Genomic DNA, 20,889 nt, shown 5'->3' with positions numbered 1-20,889 from the left:
TTCAGATTTAGGCCCCTTTCACACATGCGGACCTTCAGATCCGCCTGTCAGTTTTTTTAGGCGGACCTGATGGGGTTCCCTATGCATCTCTATGGGGCAGCTGATGTCAGCAGAGACATGTCCGCTGACATCCGATCCGATACTGTCCGTCAAATCCGGATGGATAGAAACCCTATTTTACATCCGTCTGGCGGATCGGATGGGAATGGACAGGCGGTCCGTTCTCTGATTACCCCATAGAGGACAGTGGGGACCTGACAGCTCCATTTCCGCACACAGAGACGGAGCTGCCATCCACCTGTTCAGCGGGGGATCGGCGGATCAATCCCCCACTGAGAAAAACTGAGTCTGCCAACGGAGCGGACAGTGTGAAAGGGGCCTAAAGCCCCGTACACAGGCACAGATTGTTGGCCGTAAATTGTCGGCCAACGTCCGATCTGCCGATTGTAGGCTTGTTAGTATGATGCTTCCGACAACCAACTGTGAATTTTCGGCCGAAAAAAATCTGGTGTGCATGCTATAAAATTTTTGTTGGCCAACAACAGAACGGCCGATTGTTGCTCAGTCATTACAGATTTCGGCAGACAAAAATCTGATGAGCAAGACTGGGCATGCTCAGAGAAGAAAAAACACATAGAAAGTCAACCATCACATGACATCACTTCTGAAGTTGGTTTTTGTTGGCCAACAAAAGTCCAGTGCAAGTCTAGAGCACATTTCAACCAACAAACAACACTGGACAAAAGACGGCGGATCGGTCGGCCAACAATCTGTGCATGTGTACGGGGCTTAACACTGCATATTTTCACATTGTGGTCAGCCCTATTATCAGCTGTTTGGGTTAGTTCATCTGTTCATTAGTGTCAGACGGTTGGCCCGCTGATTCCACATATCCTGGTTCACCACCTGGGTTATTTTATGAATTGTGTGTATGGCTTTGTTGTGACCAATTACCGATACATGTGTTTAATTTCTTACTCTTTTCAATAAAGCAACAAACTGTTTAAGCATTAACATCGCGTGGGTTCTTTCCTTACTTTTGCATAGCTTCTTTGCTATTCTTTTTTTGTTACTAGTAACTTATCTTTGGGAAATCCCACACCCCCACCTCTTTTTGGGTTGGGGTGAGTAGGTGAGGCTACTATTCCCCTGCGACATTCCAGTTTCACTGGGTTTTTTTCCAGGTCCTCTTTGCAGAGAGATCTGGGGCCTTTAAGTCCCCACATCTCTTCTCTAGCCTGGAAAGATGAAAAAAAAAAGCGATCTCAACCAAATACATGGCATTGATTACAACTGCCGGGGCCGGACATGACATCATAACATCGTGGCCAGTCTCCGAAGGTCATAGAGATTGCTGGGGACCATCTGGTCCACGGTATTCTCTATGATAAACTTCTGCTGCTGGCGGATTCCTTCTCAGGAAAGCCCAGGAGGGTCGGGGCGTCCCCTCCTGCCACCTGTAAAAAAAAAAATCAAGCGGCTGAACAACCGCTATGCTTGTTTTTATGGTGCAGGGAATCACTGGTGGAAAATAATTATATCTGAATGATGCCTGTAGCTGCAGGCATCATTCAGATATCCCCACTCAAAGCCCAAGACTTAAAATGATGTACTGCGGGCAGGAAGTGGTTAAAGTACCATTCAGCCCCAGTTTGTAAATGTTGAACACAGACCCTAATGGGCCCGCTGATTGCCACTTTAATCAAGCAGCTAGCAGGCCTTTAACAAGCTTGAACAGACAAGGAGTCACTGCTCAAGGTGGTGTAATTGCCTGATGACTCACACAGGTGCATGCCCCGGCTCGCCTCCGTGAAAACTTGATAAAAGAAAAGGAATTGGCAGCACTCCAGGTTGAGTCAAAATCCAGGTTTATTGACTGGACATCCAAATATGACAATCGTGACAAGGTAGACGTGTTTCACACACTGACTGTGTGCTTAATCATTACCATGAATAATAACACCCCCAGGAGAGGACAGGACAATTATTATTAATGAAGTGGCAGTGAAGTGGGCTTTTGCAACATCTAGTCTTCCGAGGAAACTTGGGAGTTTTCTCCTGAGTAGTTTATTTTTTTGTCTTTCCAGAAATTATTTCTGGTATGGCAATAACTATTACCTCCAGAAAAGAGGTGTGGCCATGGGCGCCCGTTTCGCTCCCAGTGCGGCCAATCTATTTATGGCCCACTGGGAGGAGGAGGTGGCGTTTCATGACCGCCCCCCTGAATTGGTGTGCTATAAAAGGTACATCGATGACGTGTTCCTTGTGTGGAACGGAGAAATGGACCACCTTGAGTCATTCATGAGTAAATTAAATAACAATAACAAAAACATAGTCCTTACATGGACCATCAGCACTACTAGTGTATGTTTTCTGGATTTGGTCATCTCAAAGGGATCCAGCGGGTTCACGACTAGTAACCACTTCAAACCAACGGATAGGAATGCGTACATCCCTCTCGACAGCTGCCACCATGCCTCTTGGCTCTGTAATATTCCGAAAGGGCAGTTTGTCAGGCTAAGACGCAACTGTTCCTCAGAAGCTGATTATATGGAACAGGCCAACGTATTATCTGAAAGGTTTTTACAGAAGGGTTATAACAAAGAGAGACTATCCAAGGATCTCTCAAGTGTCAAAGAGATTGACTGTAACACGCTGTTAACTAGCGGCCCCAAACGGGAAGCACCAAATGGTGACGTAAGGGTTGTTTTAGATTACAATATACAATACAAAAAAATTGAAAGTATTTTCAACAAACATTGGCCCATTTTGATGCAAGACCGGGTGCTACGTGACCATCTCCCAGAGAGACCACGTTTTGTATATAAAAGGGCGCCCACTCTGAGGAACATCTTAGCCCCAGGAGTAGTAGATCCTCCAGTGGAAGCACATAATAAATTGTTTGCTTTCCTGAAAGGATTCTATGCATGTGGCAAATGCATTGTGTGCCGTTCTGCTAAAAAGAATGTGAAACGCAGGAAGGATTTTGTGGCTCAGGCGACAGAGAAAGAGTATAAGATCAATGATCTCATTACTTGTGCGACCACTGGGGTTGTATATTTGATCGAATGTAGCTGTGGACTGCAGTACGTGGGTAGGACCTCAAGAGCCCTCCAAGTGAGATTGGCTGAACATGTTGGGTGCATTAGAAAAGGAAAATCCCCCCACTTTTTGTACCAGCATTTTAAAATCGTTCATAATAAAGACCCCAAGGATATGAAATTCTGGGGCATTGAAAAAGTTAAAAAGCACTGGAGGGGCGGCAACTTAATTCGCCAATTAAGTAAAAGGGAATCCTTTTGGATTTATGAAATGAAGGTTGCCGTACCCCGGGGTCTGAACACTGATTTTGATTTAAATTGTTTTATTTCTGATCGATAAAGTATTTTTCAGTTTTTTCTATTTACATGTGCAGTGTCCTATTATTGTTTTTAATATAGTTTTATAATTACTTTTAAGGTTTTATCCTTTTTAACATATATGTCCATTGTGGTTTTTATATGTTTTTATGTAACTTCCGTGTCAGTGGGTGTTTGGCGTCACACGCTGTTGTATTATATCATACATTTATTAATCATGCACTATGATTTAGTGCTATCCATCCCGATCGCGCTAAAAATTGGCTTTGGGGGTGCATTAGGTTGCCCTGAGGAGGAGAGGGGGTTAAGCTTCCTCTCATCCTTTCCGTAGCCATATCCGGGATTGTCTGAAGTATGAGCCGGAATCCCTTCTAGTTCCGGCGTTAGGGTATCCATGGGAACCTCTCAGAAGGTCTGGCCAATCAGATTTGGGGGAGGATTATATACTGGGTGACGTCTGACCAATCCTCTTCATCGCTGACAAAGCCTCCACCCACGGAGGCGATACGCGTGTGGAGGGAGGAGGAGTTGAGCGTCTGACGTCACCCGCTGACACGGAGGAGACCGAGTGACACCAACCAACCCCCGCTGTCCCGGTCCTTTTGCTGTTATATGCCTGACTTTCATATTTATCAAGTAAGAGGCCACTTTGTCATGTTTTTAAAGTCCTATTAAAGTCAGTATTACACTATCCTGGCATTTCTCTCTTTTCATTACCCTGCCATCGGAGAGAAATACAGGAGCGTGCAGTACAAAGCGGTGTAGGTTACATGCTTACTGCTGATTGGTCTCCACCACTGATCACTGGAAGGATTATCAAGAGGTCGGAGTCTGTGATCTGTCTATGTTTGCAATGCCCGTTTAATACCATATTGAGGTGAGAGGCCACTCTGGAAGGTGGAGGGAGTGTGTGTTTTTTCTTCTATCTGCACCTGGCTCCTCTGGAATTCAGTGGGATTCTTTGCACCTTACAAGGACTATCACTCCTATAACTTTCATTTTGATCCTTAAACCTGATCTTTCATCTGACTTCTGTGATGATGGACTTTGCATTGTGATTTATTGCGATTTTATCCTATTGCTGTTTAGTATAGTTTAGTTTAAGAGCGCTGCACTGTTTTACCATTTTGATGGGCTTATGCTGTGTCCCTGTTCCTTTAAAGGCTATCTCCACTTTCATGGAAAAAAATATAGAATATATGATTGCTACGAAATTTGTTATTTTAACCACTTGCCGACTGCCGCACGACTATATAATGCGGCAGTCAGCCTCTCCTGGGCAAAGTGACGTATGGGTACGTCACTCGCCCACAAGCCTGTAGGGGGCGAGCGCTCCCACCCCGATCATTCCCTGCCATCCCTGCGCGTGTGACCAGCGGCTCTGATGTCCGCCGGCCACTCGCGATCTCCCTCAGGAGAGGGAGAAAGACAGATGGCTGATGTAAACACAGCCGTCTGTCATTCTCCCTTAGATCATCACAGAGGCTATGCGATCCTGCTATGTAGGATCGTATGTCTCTGTGATGATCTAACAAGCCATGCCTCCTAACAGTTAGAATCACGCCCCTAGGGACACACTTAACCCCTTGATCACCAATAAAGTTAACCCCTTCCCTGCCAGTGTAATTTTGACTGTAACAGTGCATATTTATAGCACTGATTACTGTAGTAATGTCACTGGTACTCCCAAAAGTGTCAAAAATGTCAGTCAGGGGTCCGATCTGTTCCACAAAAAAAAAAAAAAATCGCAGATCGCCACCATTACTAGTTAAAAAAAAAAACAATAAAATTGACATAAATCTTTCGCGTAGTTAGTAAACGCAATAACTTTTGCTCAAACCAATCAAAATACGCTTATTGCTATTTTTTTTTTTTTACCAAAAATATGTAGCAAAAAACAAATTGGCCTAAAATGTTAAAATATTTTGATTTTTTACTTTTTTTTTTGAGAATTTCATATAAAAAAAATGTGAAAAATTATGTTATTTTTTCAAGATTGTCGATATTTTTCTGTTTATAGCGCAAAAAAAAAAAAAAAAAATTGCACAGGTGATCAAATACCACCAAAAGAAAGCCCTGTTTGTGGTAAAAAAAAAAGGATGTCAATTTCATTTTGGTAAAGCGTCGCACGACCGTGCAATTGTCCGTTAAAGTCACGCAGTTGCGAATCGCAAAATAGGGCCTGGTCTTTGAGCAGCCAAATCCTCCGGGGCTTAAGTGGTTAAAATGGTCTTTCCTTTTCAATCTGCAGCCACTGTAATGTTCTGTAAAAGTCAATGCAATATGGCAACCTGGAGACCTTCTGTTATGGTACAGAACACCCACAGTAATCTAATTTCCTGCTTGTGACATTGGCTCACTGATTTTCCCAGAAGTCTGCACTAAGATTTAAGTCGAATTTTAGGCACCTCTTGCACATATCCAAACGGAAATATTGAAAGAAAAGAAAAAAGGACTCTGCAACAACATTTGGTAAATCCTTGCAATGTACATTGATCACCCAGAGGGGTTTTTTTTTTTATTCTCAACAAAAGTGGATTCACTCTTGGAAGAGGAATAGTCTACCTCTCAGGCATACCTGCTCTCAATTTATTCAGTGTTATTTATCCCAAATGGGAGATCTTAGACTGGAGTTTGGGACCACACTTTAAGAACGTGCCTTGGCGCTGCAGTAACGCCTTCACATATATTGTTAAACTTATGCAACCTTTTTAGGCTAGGCCATTTGCTTCAAAATACCTACTTAGTGCCCCTCTCCACAAGCTGCACAGCGTACACAGGAGCACTAGTAAACAGGGGCACTTTATATTTGTTTTAATGTAAAAAGTGCACTAGTATACCCAGGCCTTATAATGTATCGCTGGGTGAAACTTTTCTCTATAATATTTAAATAGCCCAGGGATTTTATAGGACCCTTGTCTGATATGCATTGCTAAAGTTGTCCCCAGAAAAGTAATAGAGGGGAAATCTTCCAATGGGGAAACTCGTTCTGGTGACCTATGCGACCCCAACGGATTCCTTTAATTTGCAGAGATTTCCTCTCACTTCCTGTTTTGGCTATGGGACAGGAAGTGATGGGATTTTCCCCCAATGGGACATAGATGGGGGGAAAAAAAATAAACTGACAGGGATTATAACCCCTCCCTTAACAATCAAAAAGAACAGATCCTGCACATGCTGGTATACAGCAAGTACAAGGAGGAGTACTTTACCAGCCCATGGCGCTGTCCATATGTTCACCTCCTTTGTTTGTATGCTTTTAAGCTGTGATGTCCTAGTTGCTGCTGCTCCTCTCTCACTCCACGGGGGGGAGCAAAATAAAAAGTATGAAATGCCATAATAGAGTATCCAATATTCCAGTCCTCTTCAATATGGTAGGCTCCTATAAGTGCAAGCAGAGCAGATGCAAGGCATGTGCATTCATGCAACATGGTAAAAGTAGTTTTACATCAGTTGCAGGGTGCTCCTATAACATCAAACAATTTATTAGCTGTGGTACACAGTTTGTGGTCTATGTCCTGAGGTGCCCATGTGGCTTAATTTATGTGGGTAGGACAGTTAGAGCAATGCGCACCAGGTTTGGCGAGCATCGCCTGTTTATTGAGCAGAAAAAAGACAAGCACAGTGTGCCGAGGCATTTTTGTAAAGTGCATGGTGGGGATACTGCAGGCCTGGAACTTTTTAGGATTGAAGCCATATCTATGACTCTCCCAGAAGGTGAAAGGTTTTCGATTCTGTGCAGACAAGAAACATTCTGGATCTTCACGCTTGGGTCTATGTCGCCGGGTGGGCTCAATGAGGAGCTGGAAGTCAATACTATTATTTGACATATTAGAATGGGGGTGTGGGCATGGCTGAGTGGGTTCTAGCACGTACGCATGCACACGGCAACCAAGGGTAGGGAACACAGTCCCTGCCTGGTTATGTATGTATATATATTTAGGGAAATTCAGGGTGTTACCGCCGATGAAAATACAAAGACATATATAAATATATATGAGAAATATAAATGACTGTCGTGTAGTATAATGGGTTGGCCTATATAGAGTAGTATCCTCACATACTATTTGATATTTACATATGTGCCATATTGAATTTAATTCGATCCTATTGAATTTTAATGAGTTTAGTATTTCCATTATACGTATTATGAAATTGTCCTGGTTGATGAAATTGTCCTGGTAGATGGATGAGAGATAGTACTGAACCAGAACGACTTGTTTATTATTGGTATATGAAGGTAATAAGAACATGCTGATGTAGTTTAGAGTATATTATATATACATATATACTTCTAAGATACTTTTTATGTATTTTAAGCAGGAGCCAACCAATGCTATGTAGGGAATGCGATATCCTAATATGTATTTATAATCGCTCTGGTTAATATCTGCATTTGTACAGTACTGTAGTGTATTTTAAATTGTAATTTAAATAGTATTTTAAATGGTTTTAAAAAGTGGATAGCCCCTTGCTTCTCCCGTCCCAGCCGAGGTGGATAATGACAATCGGGTAATGGCCCCTTTAATAATATACAAGCAATTAATTAGGGCTGATGGTATCCCTGGTATATAGGGAGGGGTGTTAGCAGGAAGTAAGGTGTGACCTGAGGAAGGAGGCTCCGCCTCCGAAACGCGTTGTCCATAGCAACAGCAGAGGCAGTGCACCCGTGTTTTGAATCCCCCACCTCGCAGCTCCGAACAACTTGTGGCTTCGGCTTGGCTTCGGCTCTCCTGAGGCGCCGTTGATTACGCCGGTATTGTGGTCAGGCGCACTGGGACCGGCATCCGGTGACTAGGAAACACAGGAAGTGAAAGAGAGCGGGGATACAGCGGGGATACAGCGGCGGCAGCCGCGAATGAGGAGACCGTAGAGTCATCGTCAGGAGGGACGGGAGGAGCGAGTAGCTCCTGTTGGAATGCTGTCAAGCGACTACCATTAAGAAAAAGTGTGAGTGCAATTCCAATGTACTGTTTTTTTGTCCTTTAATAAAGCATTATTGCCCGAGGTTGGGTAACCCCTCCCTTACTCTATCCAAGATGGAAAAAAGTTTTGCCTATAGTATAGTTTAAATATAAAAAAAGACCAAGCTTACTTCCTGAGAATCATGATAGGTTTGCTATTACTCGTATACATTTAACACTGTTGCTAACCATTTGGGCCAAGGTGATAATCGCAGGCCATTTAGGACAGACTACACCAGTCACTGATAAAATTCAATAACAAAAATCTCTATTTTTTGGAGGTCACAAAAAAAAACTGGTATCAAGCAGCATATGTAGTGTTAAATGGATGTATTTTATAGTAACTGATCATGGCAACCTGTAATTTATTGTAATATACATTAAATACAAATGCTCTCAGGGTTGATCAGCATAGTTATGCCATTGCTTCACTTTACTGTCTATTGATTAGAGAAATGAAAACATGTTCCTGCAGATATACCAAAATGAGAAAACATTATATCACAGCACATACCATCTTGAAGTAAGCATATAAATAGTGCATTTATTTTCACACAGAAAACCACCAAATATATCAAGTTTCAATTGTGAATACAACTGTATAAAATGTGTTTTTTCATTTCATTGTCTCTACATACAGTGTAAAAAAATTACAGATCAGTTTATAAAACTATTTTGGTTTGAGCCAGCTGGATGATTTTTCAGTATGATTGGGGGATCATCCATAAGAAGATCTTCATCAGCTGAAGAATTCTGGTCTGTGGTTACAAAGTTTGGGATGCTGAATTTAGCAAAGCCACTGGGATCTACTTCCACTTTGCAGTTTCTAACAGTCTGCTGGATGAGAATACCATTGTCTGTAGTCTTGGAAGTCCGTTTTGTACTGGCAGGGCGATCAACTTCATTGATGTAGCAATGAAATAGTGACCTAGATTCTTCAACTGCATCATGGGAGAACATTTTGTTAACTTCTGTCTGTCTACCAAAGTCTGTTACAAAGCTGTTCATTCTGGATCTCTTTTCCGGTAGCTCCACGTTTCTGATATCATAGAAAAGAGAAAGTTAAAGTCTAAAAGTGAAAGTATAAAAGAGCCCTCACTCTTGTAGAGACTTTTGACAAATCTCAGAGTGTATGCAGACCTTTATTTTTCTCTGTGATGAATGGCAGTTGTTACCAGGACACACAACCTGCCAGAAGACAGACTGTGAGCATATCTGATTAATGTAGTTGTCAAAGTCCGAAAAGGAGAGATAGCATTTAGATCTGAGATCTTTAGGCTCTTGCAAGAGCATGCTAATAATGTTTGTGACCAAAGCCATCATTTCTACAGTTAAATAAGAAGATTTAACGCAGGTATTGCTACAGCAACCACCCCCTTAATTTGTATAATGCTAATTAGTTTTAAAACTGAGCTCCAGACAAGATGCTACTTACACAGGAAAAGTACATATAGGTCAACTGTCTTAATTACCAAGTGATTTGTAATTTTGATCGGATCCCCCCTACCACATTCTAAACCTCCACAGCAGTACAGATGGGATAATAAAGGAGCACTCTGATAAGGTTATTACTCTGATGTTTTCTATCAGCACCTTCCCTGTCAGTATATGTTCTGCTGGAATTACATGAAGTTGGTCTAAGGACACATTCAAGTATAAAGTGTACAGACAGTCAACACTTTTTTTCTTTTTCTCCTCCCACTACTTTAATGGGGTTTGCAATTTGCCCCTGGCATGCTTCTATCGCTGTTTTTGTCTCCACTGGGCAGATATACCTTCTGTATTTTTTTTTTGTTGACTATTGTCTTTGGGACAGAAAGTGATAGGAAAACCAACCCTAACATGCGTTTTACCCTTCCCTACTTTATCCATATCTTTTAAAAAAAAATTAGACTTTTCACACAGGCCTCAGCTTGTAGAAGTTCAGTGTCAAGGGAGATGAATGGGGTTACATTTTTCCCCCCAGTAATATTTACCTAGATGCATGCAGCATTAATCCGATGCTACATCTGTCCCCTCTGCCCTTGGAACAGAGCGATCGAACACCGCCAATCGCTCGGTTCTGACAGCTCCCCAAGCAGAAAGCTGCTGTCAGTCAGCAGCTCTCCGCTCTGCCGCCTCCTCGCTCATTGGAGCGCTGGGCTGTGAAGGGCGGGAAGCGGCCAGCTCAGTGGCTCGCTGAGAGGCTGAGCCAGGTGTCGGTCCAAGCACCTGGCGGATCTCGACTCTATGGTCTTGATGACACTGTGCCTGGACTGACATCTGTGACGTTAACATAGAGCAGACTGAAGCTCCTTTTAAAGGACAGGTTCATCTTTCATAACATGTTACACCCATATTCACTGTGACAGCAGACCAGGGATCTTCTCCGTGTCTGCTTCCACAATTAAAAAAAGGTGCAGGCGTACGGGTCCCCCGCTCACCTGGCTGTATCACTCATTTACAGTTACTACAGCTTTTAGTTTTTAATTAACTACCACAGTGCTGTCGTATGTAGCATATATCAATTTACCAATTTCACATGGAATTAGGACCACAACCCCAGTGCTGCAAACAAGTTGCTTCACAATTTCATCTACTAACATATAATAATTTGACCTATACAAACATGATGTAACTGTGCAGGAGTGAAACCAAAATCCCAGGGTTAAAAAAGTCATATATTACCATTTTAAAAAGTCCAACATTAATTATTTTGCAAAAAGGCCACCAATCAATGTTGTGATATCCACTTGTGCTCTTTTCAATCTCGCAGACTTTTCTTATATATGTATTCTCACTAAATAATTAGTACTACACCACTGTGAAAATTAACCTCACTCACCTCAAACCTTAAGGTCATGATATACTTTATGCCACAAAAAGGTCAGCTTCATTTTCTTGCAATGTTATCTGGACTCTGTAAACTCCTTTTTATTCTCACCATTCAGCCCCGACAGGGGGAAGGACATAGAATCCCAGGCATAGTGTCATAGGGACAGATTGCTGTCTCCCATCAGACATGAAAGACTGGTACTCAGTGGAGGGGATCCTATCTATATGAAATAAATAAATTTATATATGCTATAATTTCAGCTTTGAAATTGTCTGTTGCCCTGAGACCAGGATTCATTTTCTCTGTCTGCTACATAAGGTAAACTCTGCTCAGCAGAATAACTTTGCTTCTCCTCTTTTGTATAACTACAGGGTTTATTTTGTGTTTTTAATATTTGTAATTTGGGGTGGGTATATTGATTGGGGAAAAAACCTATACTGTTGTCCTCTGTAGACTCCCAGTCAATATAGCTTAAGGGTTTTTGTTTTTTTTTGTATGGGGCTGCGCAGCATGGCGATCGGGGGTGAGGCTCGTCCCTCGGACTGAGCCCAACCCCTGATCAAGGTAAACAGCCAATGAAATTGGCTGTTTACCACGTGATCGGCTGTGTCAATCACAGCCGATCACATGAGCAGCTCCAACTTTAGCTCCTCGTTCAACAGAGAACACGGTAACTAGCTGTCACCGTGTTCTCCTCCTCAGACACAGCTAGTTACCGATTACAGTGCACCCCAAAACACACTAATTGCCCCCCCCCAATAAAGAGCACCTGTCACTAGCCCAAAGTATCTGTCACTAGCCCATAAAAGTACCTGTCATCAGCCCATCAGAGTACCCGAGTACCTGTCACCAGCCCATCAGAGTACCCGAGTACCTGTCACCAGCCCATCAGGTACTCTGATGAAAGGTACTCGGGTACTCTGATGACGGGTACTCTGATGACAGGTACTCGGGTACTCTGATGACAGGTACCTCGGGTACTCTGATGACAGGTACCTCGGGTACTCTGATGACAGGTACCTCGGGTACTCTGATGACAGGTACTCGGGTACTCCGATGATGGGTACTCTGATGACAGGTACTCTGGTACTCCGATGACAGGTACTCAGAGTACCCGTCATCGGAGTACCCGAGTACCCGTCACCAGCCCATCAGGTATCTAACGACAGGTACTCGGGTACTCTGATGGGCTGGTGACAGGTACTAGGGTACTCTGATGGGCTGGTTGGGTACTCTGATGACAGGTACTCGGGTACTTTGAGTACCTGTCATCCGAGTACCTGTCATCAGAGTACCCGTATAATGATGACAGGTACTCGGGTACTCTGATGACAGGTACTCTGGTACTCCGATGATTGGTACTCAAAGTACCCGCGTACCTGTCATCGGAATACCTGTCATTAGAGTACCTGAGTACCTGTCTTCAGTCCAGAGTGCCCAAGTACCTTTCTGAAGCCGATCAGTGTACCTGAGTACCTGTCTGCAGCCCATCAGTGTACCTGAGTACCTATCTGCAGCCCATGCCTCCTAGATTATGTGTTGGGGTGTTTGCTTTCCAAAATGGGGTCATTTTGTGGGGGTTTCCATTGTCTTGGGGTTCCAGGGCCTTCAAAAGTGTGAAAGGTTGTAATGAAATTATATGTGTAATTTAGGCTCCTAGAACACCTGACGGTGCTCCTTGCATGTTGGGCCTCTGTATGTGGCTATGCTGGGACAAAGTTTTACATATGTGGTATCACCATACTCAGGAGGAGTATTAGAATGTATTTTGGGGTGTCATTTTTGCTATGTACATGCTATGTGTTAGAAATATCTTATGAATTGACAACTTTGTGTAAAAAAAAAAAAAAATGCGGTTTCATTTTCTTTCCACATTTTCCAAAAACATGTGGAAAAAAATGACATGTTCAAAAGACTCATTATGCCTCATAGAATATACATTGGGGTGTTTGCTTTCCAAAATGGGGTCATTTTTTGGGTAATTCCCTTGTCCTGGTGTTCCAGGGCCTTCAAAAAGTGTGATAGGTCATTAGGAAATTATATGTGTAATTTCTCTATCGCTCATTGACAGACGTAGTCCTCGGTGATACTGCACCTTCGGGTTATGTTGCCTCCACAGGAGCAGGACTAGACAGGAAATTAAAATGCTCTGGCCACACCCTAGGGGCAGTCCCAGAGGGTATATCCTCTCTCTCTCTGCCTCAGCAAATCAGTTATTTTCTGTCTAGTTAGGAGTAAGGACCTAGATACCTTGCTGGGATCTTCGGTCCTGGCAAGATTTTTTTCTTAAAAAGATTTTTTAGACAGCTTTTTTCTCCAGTGTTCCTGTGAGATCTTCAAGCAAGAAAGCTGAACTGGGCGACGGGCTGGATGTTGAGATCCGGTGGTCACCCCAGTTCAGCCTACGAGCGCGTGCAGGCCATAGCTCCGCGCTGGGTCGGCCGCGACAAAGTCCCATTAAGGGACTGACCCCGCGAGTTAAACGTCTCGCTGAAACGCCAAAGACCATGAGTCACGGCGTCCGTATTGGTCGACAGCCCTCCCGCCCCGGTGGAGAGGGGTACTGTCAGGAGTTGGTGCCCGCCTGGTTCCGGTATGGTGAGTAGTATGTTCCCCCTTTTCCCCCTGACGGGTCTTGTGGTGAACGCGGGCCCCTCTCTGTATGGTAAGATAGAGTCCCCCTCTATCCTATAACATGGCACAGATCCCCCTACTTTGAGTGTGATTTTATGTGCAAAAAGCCAGGAGGCTTGGTTTGGGAGCTAACAATCTAATTGTATACATGTTTTAAAGATTGTAATCAGTGGCAGTCTGGGAATCTTACTGTGATAAGAATAAGGTACCTACCAGTCAGAAGCCACGGACATGTAGACTGCCTTCCTAGTCAAATCTACAGCTATAGCAGGCCTTCCGAACGGCCATGAGGTCCGCCAGGGCCGGTACCGCCAACCACGCCAAAAATCCCCATGCAGAGATAGTGTTGTGTGCCCTGCAGCACACCGCTATTCGGTACAGGCCGCCGCCATTTTTTTTGCTGGATTGCACGAGCCGCCATTTTGGCGTAGCCTCGTGTCTCCAGCATGGGGGCGGCCATGTTTGAGGTGATCCAAACACCTCGTGGAGCTAGGGGAGGCGCCGGAAGGCGTGCAGAGGGGCGGAGCCGCCTCCTTTCTTCCTGGGCAGCCAGTCAAAAGACTTCCTGTTTGTCAAGACAGCGCTGTAACCTGTTGCAGTTAAACTCTGAGCATCAAGTGGTGAGCCTGGGGGTCTATCTCTCTCTCTCTCTCTCTCTCTCTCTCTCTCTCTCTCTCTCTCTCGATCGATAGGGATCCCTAGCAGGTAACACTAAGGGGCTTTTGTGGGTCTGTGAAAAAAAAAAAAAAAAAAAGTTTTTTATTTTTGAATTATATTATCCGGGAAGTTACTGGAATAATCATGGACCCTGCCACACAAATTCCCCCACCTGTTTCCCTCGAGGGGGCCACGGGACCCGCCAGTGCACAGAGTGTAGAGGCATTTACAGCAATTTTGGAGTCTATGGTGGCTCGGGTGGAGGCGGCCTGTCAGGGACGAGGGTCAAGGAAGCGACCCCCGCCTACCCCTATATTATCTGACACCTCTGACTCCGATTCAGAGATGGTCACTGCAGTTGCAGGTCCCTCTGCAAGGGCTGTTACCTCAGGTAAAGCTCCCTCAGACAGTGAGGAGGACGTTTCTTCTCCCGCTATAATTCAGGAAGAAGCATTGGTGGACGCACTAGTTGTGGCAGTGCAGGAAACCTTAAAACTTGAGGTTTTACCGGCAGAAGCAACTGATACAGAGATTCCTTTTGGTACTAACAAGCCCATCAAAACGGTGAAGGTTTTTCCTGTACCCAAGTGTTTTGGTAATAAGATTAAAGGAGAATGGGAGCATTCTAAACGTACCTTTACTATTTCCAAGCGTATTGCTAGACGCTATCCGTTTGAGGAATCCATCATTAAGAAATGGACGGTACCACCAGTGGTGGATCCACCTATTTCCAGGCTGAATAAAGCCACGGTTATCCCAGTGGAGGACACTTCGTCCTTTAAGGATCCGGTGGATCGAAAGATGGAAGCAGAGTCCCGCACCATCTTCTCTCTGATTGGGTCAGCATTTAGACCAGTAATTGTTATTGGTCTAGTTTCCCAGACACTTACGGAATGGGCGAGATTGGTACGCCAAGACCTTAGGGGAAAAGATATTCCCCAGGAAACATCTGATTTGATGGAACAGATTATACTAGGGCTACAGTTTATCTGTGACGCAGCCTTGGACACTACTCCCCTATTAGGGCATGCATCTATGTCAGCGGTAATCCTCAGACGTGTGCTGTGGTTAAAATGCTGGTCAGCTGACCTAGGTTCCAAAAAGACCTTGACGAATCTCCCCTTTCAGGGGAATCGTCTATTTGGGGCCACCCTAGATGAAATCATTAAGGATGCCACTGGGGGCAAGAGCACTTTTTTGCCACAGGCTGCTAAAGCTAAGGGACCTCGCAACAAGCGAGGACCTTTCTTTACCGCCCATAAAGGGTTCGCACGCCCGGCTGGAACTAGCGGGAAAGGCAAGACTCCTCCAGGAGGGTTCAAGAAAGGCTGGTCGGACAAACAGAGGACCAACTCAGCCAAACCCGAAGCAAAGGAGTACACAGCCTGAAGGTGCGCCCCCACCCGGTTTGAGGGTGGGGGGACGTTTTCACCGGTATTCAGGACATTAGATCGAGCATCAACTACTACTACCGGTGCGATTCTTCCCTTCCAACATTTAAGTACTACAGGGAGCGGTAGTCACCGTTCCCTGAATAGATCTTTTCCTTTACCTTTCCCTAAGATTAGTCTCAATTCCCCACAGGAATCGGATCTGGTTGACCAGACAGGCCAAGAAGCCTCTAGCCGGGTGACTTCGGTCCCTGAGGTTCAACCAGAAAAGATCACCCTTCCTGATAGCAATCAGGTATCTGATAAATGTGTGGGAACAGAAAACGACCAGACTGTCTCGGATGGTCGGGGCCAGATAGCTCTAGGGACGCCTGGTTCAGATCCAGTCAGCACCAGTGGTCCTAGAAATTCTAGGCTGGCCTCGTCAAGCCGGCCTGGCCGACTTGGACAGGCTAGTCGCAGACGTTCCGTGGGAACTTCGTCTCAGGGAGTGTCTGTGGTCTCAAGGACCAATTTACCATCGTGCTTTACAGTCGCTGGTTTTAATGGCCTGGCCATTGAGACCCAAGTACTGAAGGACAGAGGTTTGTCAGCTTCAGTCATTCCTACCCTTATTAAAGCAAGGAAAGCGACTTCCAGCAAGGTCTATTATCACACATGGAAGACTTATATTGCGTGGTGCAAATCTTTAGGATTTCCTCCACGTACCTATTTGGTGACTCGAATATTGGCTTTTTTGCAACAAGGGGTTGAGCAGAAGCTAGCCTTGAGCACCCTCAAGGGTCAAGTTTCAGCATTAGCAATCTTCTTTCAGAAACCTTTAGCTACCTAGTCCTTGGTGCGGAATTTCATCCAGGGGGTGCGGCACCTGGCTCCACCAGTCCGCGCGCCCTTACCGCCCTGGGATCTTAATTTAGTTTTGTCGGTTCTACAGAAACCTCCCTTTGAAAACATCAGGGAGATTCCCTTGCTTACTTTATCCCAGAAGGTGGCCTTCTTGGTGGCTATCACTTCTGCTCGCAGGGTGTCAGAACTGGCTGCATTATCATGCCAGTCCCCATACCTAGTGATTCATAGGGATAAGGTAGTACTTTATCCTAAGCCATCCTTTCTTCCTAAGGTGGTTTCAGATTTTCATCTGAATAAAGATATTTTACTACCTTCCTTGTGTCCTCAGCCCAAGCATCATCGGGAACATGCGTTGCATTCCTTGGATGTGGTTCGGGCAATCAGAGTATACCTGAAAGCTACGGAATCATTCCGTAAGACGGATTCACTTTTTGTGATCACGGATGGCCCCAGAAAGGGTTTGCCTGCATCTGCCGCGACCATTGCCAAATGGATTAGACAGACGGTGGTACAGGCTTATTCTATTAAGGGTCAGAGTCCTCCGTTCCCTGTTAGGGCGCACTCCACTCGAGCGCTCACTACTTCCTGGGCCTTTCGCCATCAGGCGTCAGTGGTCCAGGTATGTAAGGCGGCCACCTGGTCGTCGGTACATACCTTTACAAAATTCTATAAAATTGATGTGACGGCATCGGCGGATGCCTCATTTGGCCGCAAGGTTTTGCAGGCCGCAATTTGAGGAGACCGGTGGTCTACCTCGAGAGTTTTTTTCTGTTTGAAAAATTTCTTTTTTGTTGAGTCTCATCATTAAGGATGAGCATTGTAAACTTCTAGTTGGCACCGGTTGGGCCTTCTAGATTGGGATTTGATTTCCATTTTCCCACCCCTCATTTGTGATACTGCTCTGGGACGTCCCGAAGGTGCTGTATCACCGAGGACTACGTCTGTCAATGAGCTATAGAGAAAAATGGATTTTTGTAAAATCTTACCGTAAAATCCTTTTCTCTTAGCTCATTGACAGACGTAGTCCCCGCCCCTCTGTTTTGGAGTTGGGTTGGGTTAAAATCTCTAAAGACTGCTTTTTGACATAACTGATTTGCTGAGGCAGAGCGAGAGAGGATATACCCTCTGGGACTGCCCCTAGGGTGTGGCCAGAGCATTTTAATTTCTTGTCTAGTCCTGCTCCTGTGGAGGCAACATAACCCGAAGGTGCTGTATCACCGAGGACTACGTCTGTCAATGAGCTAAGAGAAAAGGATTTTACGGTAAGATTTTACAAAAATCCATTTTTATGCTCCTAGAACACCTGACGGTGCTCCTTACATGTTGAGCCTCTGTATGTGACCAGGCTGTGTAAAAGTCTCACACATGGTATTGCCATACTCAGGAGGAGTAGCAGAATGTATTTTGGGGTGTAATTGCAAGTATGCATATACTGTGTGAGAAATAACTTGTTATTATGACAATTTTGTGTAAAAAAAAAAAAATTATTTCTTCATTTTCCCAAATGAAGAAAAAATTACAACTTCAAAAAACTCACAATGCCTCTTACTAAATACCCTGGAATGTCTTCTTTCCAAAAAGGGGTAATTTGGGGGGTATTTGTACTGTCCTGACATTTCAGAGCCTCAAGAAATGAAATAGGCCGTCGGTACATCAGGTGTGATCAATTTTCAATGATTGGCACCATAGCTCGTAGACTCTATAACTTTCACACAGACTAAATAATAACCACTAATTTGGGTTATTTTTACCAAAGATATGTAGAAGTATAAATTTTGGCCCAAATTTATGAAAAAGAAATTACTCATTTGCAAAATTTTATAATAGAAACTAAAACAAAATGTTTTTTTTAAATTTTCGCTTTTTTAAACCTCTATCGCAAAAAATAAAAAACCCAGTGGTGATAAAATACTACCAAAAGAAAGCTCTATTTGTGTGAAAAAAAATGCTAAAAAATTTAATTGGGTACAGCGTTGTATGACTGAGTAATTATCATTCAAAATATGAGAGCGCCGAAAGCTGAAAATTGGTCTGGGCAGGAAGGGGGTGTAACTGCTCTGAATGGAAGTGGTTAAACATTTCTGTCAGTATAAGTGGGTTTTGTATGGAGCAATGTTAGTTTCCTAATAATAGAATATCGGTCCGTTTAGATTTTGGTAGTATAGTAGTGTACCGGGTGGAACTATTCTATTGTGCAAAATAGAAAAATCAGCGCAACTAATAAAAATAAATAAATGTAAATCAGCAGCTAAACCAAAACGTTCTCACTAAAAATGTATTAAGATGTATATGATGCAAGGGTAAGGCGCTAAAGTGAATAATGTGCCAAATAAAATGCTAAAATATTCAAAAAGTGACAATGTGCATTATATCAATGCCCGTAATAAATATAGCCAAAAATTAAAATAATAATCAATAAAAAATTTATATATAAAATATACTACAATTTCATAAGTGCATATGTGACAAAAAATACAAAATAAAGTGCATGAGACGTGCTCAAAGAAAGTCCATAAATATCCACTGGTGCAAACTTAGTGTATAAGGTGCTTGATAGATGTCTCTATCCACTATGTGCTTGTGGTACCTCCACAAAATAGCCACAAGATGGCCTCTCACCTTAAACCTGAATATGGAAAGCAATGTTTCCTTGGTAAAGGTGGGTCCAATAACCTGGGAGCAAATCACAGGACTGCCGGTGTACAGGGCTCAGCACCACCGAATGGCATGTAAAAAAAAAAAATTATACCAACAGAACTAAGTGCTCACTGTATGGATACCCTTTATTGCAGTAATAAAAAAATGACTTGCATGATACAGCACAATCCAAGCTTGTGCGAGCTGTACAGGCATACCATGTGTGAGTTAAGGAGCCGTGCTGTCAGGTCGCCGCACGTCAGTATGAATCTCCGCCCCCCTATACGCGTGGCATCATACGCTTGCGCGTCACAACTTCATCAGTAGAAGAACTATTCTATTGTTAGGCTGAGATTCATCCCCGAGTAGAAATTGTTCAGTTTTGGGGTTGAAAATCAGTGTGTATAGCAAAATTGATCTGGTTTTGTTTTTCTGCACTAAAATTTAGTTTTAGTACAGATATCCTGGTTTTGTGCTGAATTTTGGTTCTAAGTGGCGTTATTTCGCTTTTGGACTGAAGTTCAGTATTCAGTGAACATATCTTGTTGTCTACACTGAATTTAAGTTCCGGCTGACCATCATTTTTGTTTTTGCAGGTTTTCAGTGCCACCATTTTGTTTTTTCACTGAAACCCATGTGGCTGTGCCATCATTTTGTTTTTGTCCTGCTACCATTTTGCTCTTGTAGTACATTTATATTATAACTATTTTTGTGTTTTTGTACTGAAAGGCAACTCTTAGTACAACTATTGTGGGGTTTTTTGTACTGAATTTCAGTTTTGGTAGAGTTATTCCACTTTTAACTGAAATCTGGTATTTAGTGATATTATTGTTTTGCAGCAGTTTTTGGCAGGAAATCCAGTTTTCAGTAGAATAGATTTATTTTTAATTGAATTTCAGTGTTTAGTGAAACCTACCTGTTTTTATGTTTAATTTTTGTTTGTCAGGTGTAGTTACATTTGTTTTTGTATAGCGTTTTCTGTTTTTTGTTTGTTTTGTGTAACTAATCTGTTTTTTTGCAACGGATTCAGTTTTTCCAGTAAAATTATTTTAGTTTTGTGCCGATTTGCGGCTATTTTGTGGAAATAGTACTTTGTGTGCTGGAATTTGGGTTTTGGGTAGAGACATTGAACATTCTGCGAGTGGACGGTAAACCGGCATCCCAATAGTTGTTGTTACATCTAGGAATAGATAGTCACAAATGTTTGTATAGGGGAGGATTTCATGGTACTCTCTGGGTTGTTTGGAAACACAAGGTAGGTTAAAACGAACGTGTGTCCTTTGGGCCGGACTGAGTGAAATGGGAGATTGTGACACGTCTGTTATAGTGTGGTTCAAGCAATGTTTGAGGTTTCTCTTATGGTTTTGCTTTTTGTATTTTTATTATCAGGTCAAATTGACAACATATTTAATTGAGTAAACAGACGGCATGCTTCTTGCTCTTCCTAAATAAGGTTGAAGAAAGAAGTAGAAGAGTGAAAGCAGCATTCAGTCTGGTTTTTGTTTTTTAGTAAGTAAAATGGAATTTTAGAAGGATCTTTGCTTAAATAAATTTGTGTTTTTAAAACATGTCAGTGGCTATAA

The 20,889-nt window shown here is 43.3% G+C and overlaps 1 protein-coding gene across 1 annotated transcript in view; it reads right to left on the bottom strand.

The window, feature by feature from the left end:
• Positions 1–8,957: 8,957 nt before the first annotated feature.
• The window catches only part of MRAP2 (melanocortin 2 receptor accessory protein 2), a 178,741-nt gene continuing 166,809 nt past the window's right edge, over positions 8,958–20,889 (bottom strand). Inside the window, exon 4 of the mRNA XM_082249676.1 lies at positions 8,958–9,362. Coding sequence (XP_082105802.1) covers positions 8,981–9,362 — 382 coding nt within the window. The 3' untranslated portion in view covers positions 8,958–8,980. The remainder of the gene's footprint in view (positions 9,363–20,889) is intronic.

Source organism: Pelophylax lessonae, assembly GCF_965119305.1.
Source record: "Pelophylax lessonae genome assembly, chromosome: 3".
Classification (NCBI taxonomy): domain Eukaryota; kingdom Metazoa; phylum Chordata; class Amphibia; order Anura; family Ranidae; genus Pelophylax; species Pelophylax lessonae.
The sequence above is the reverse complement of the archived record's forward strand: the minus strand, read 5'-3'. Positions and strand labels throughout refer to the sequence as shown.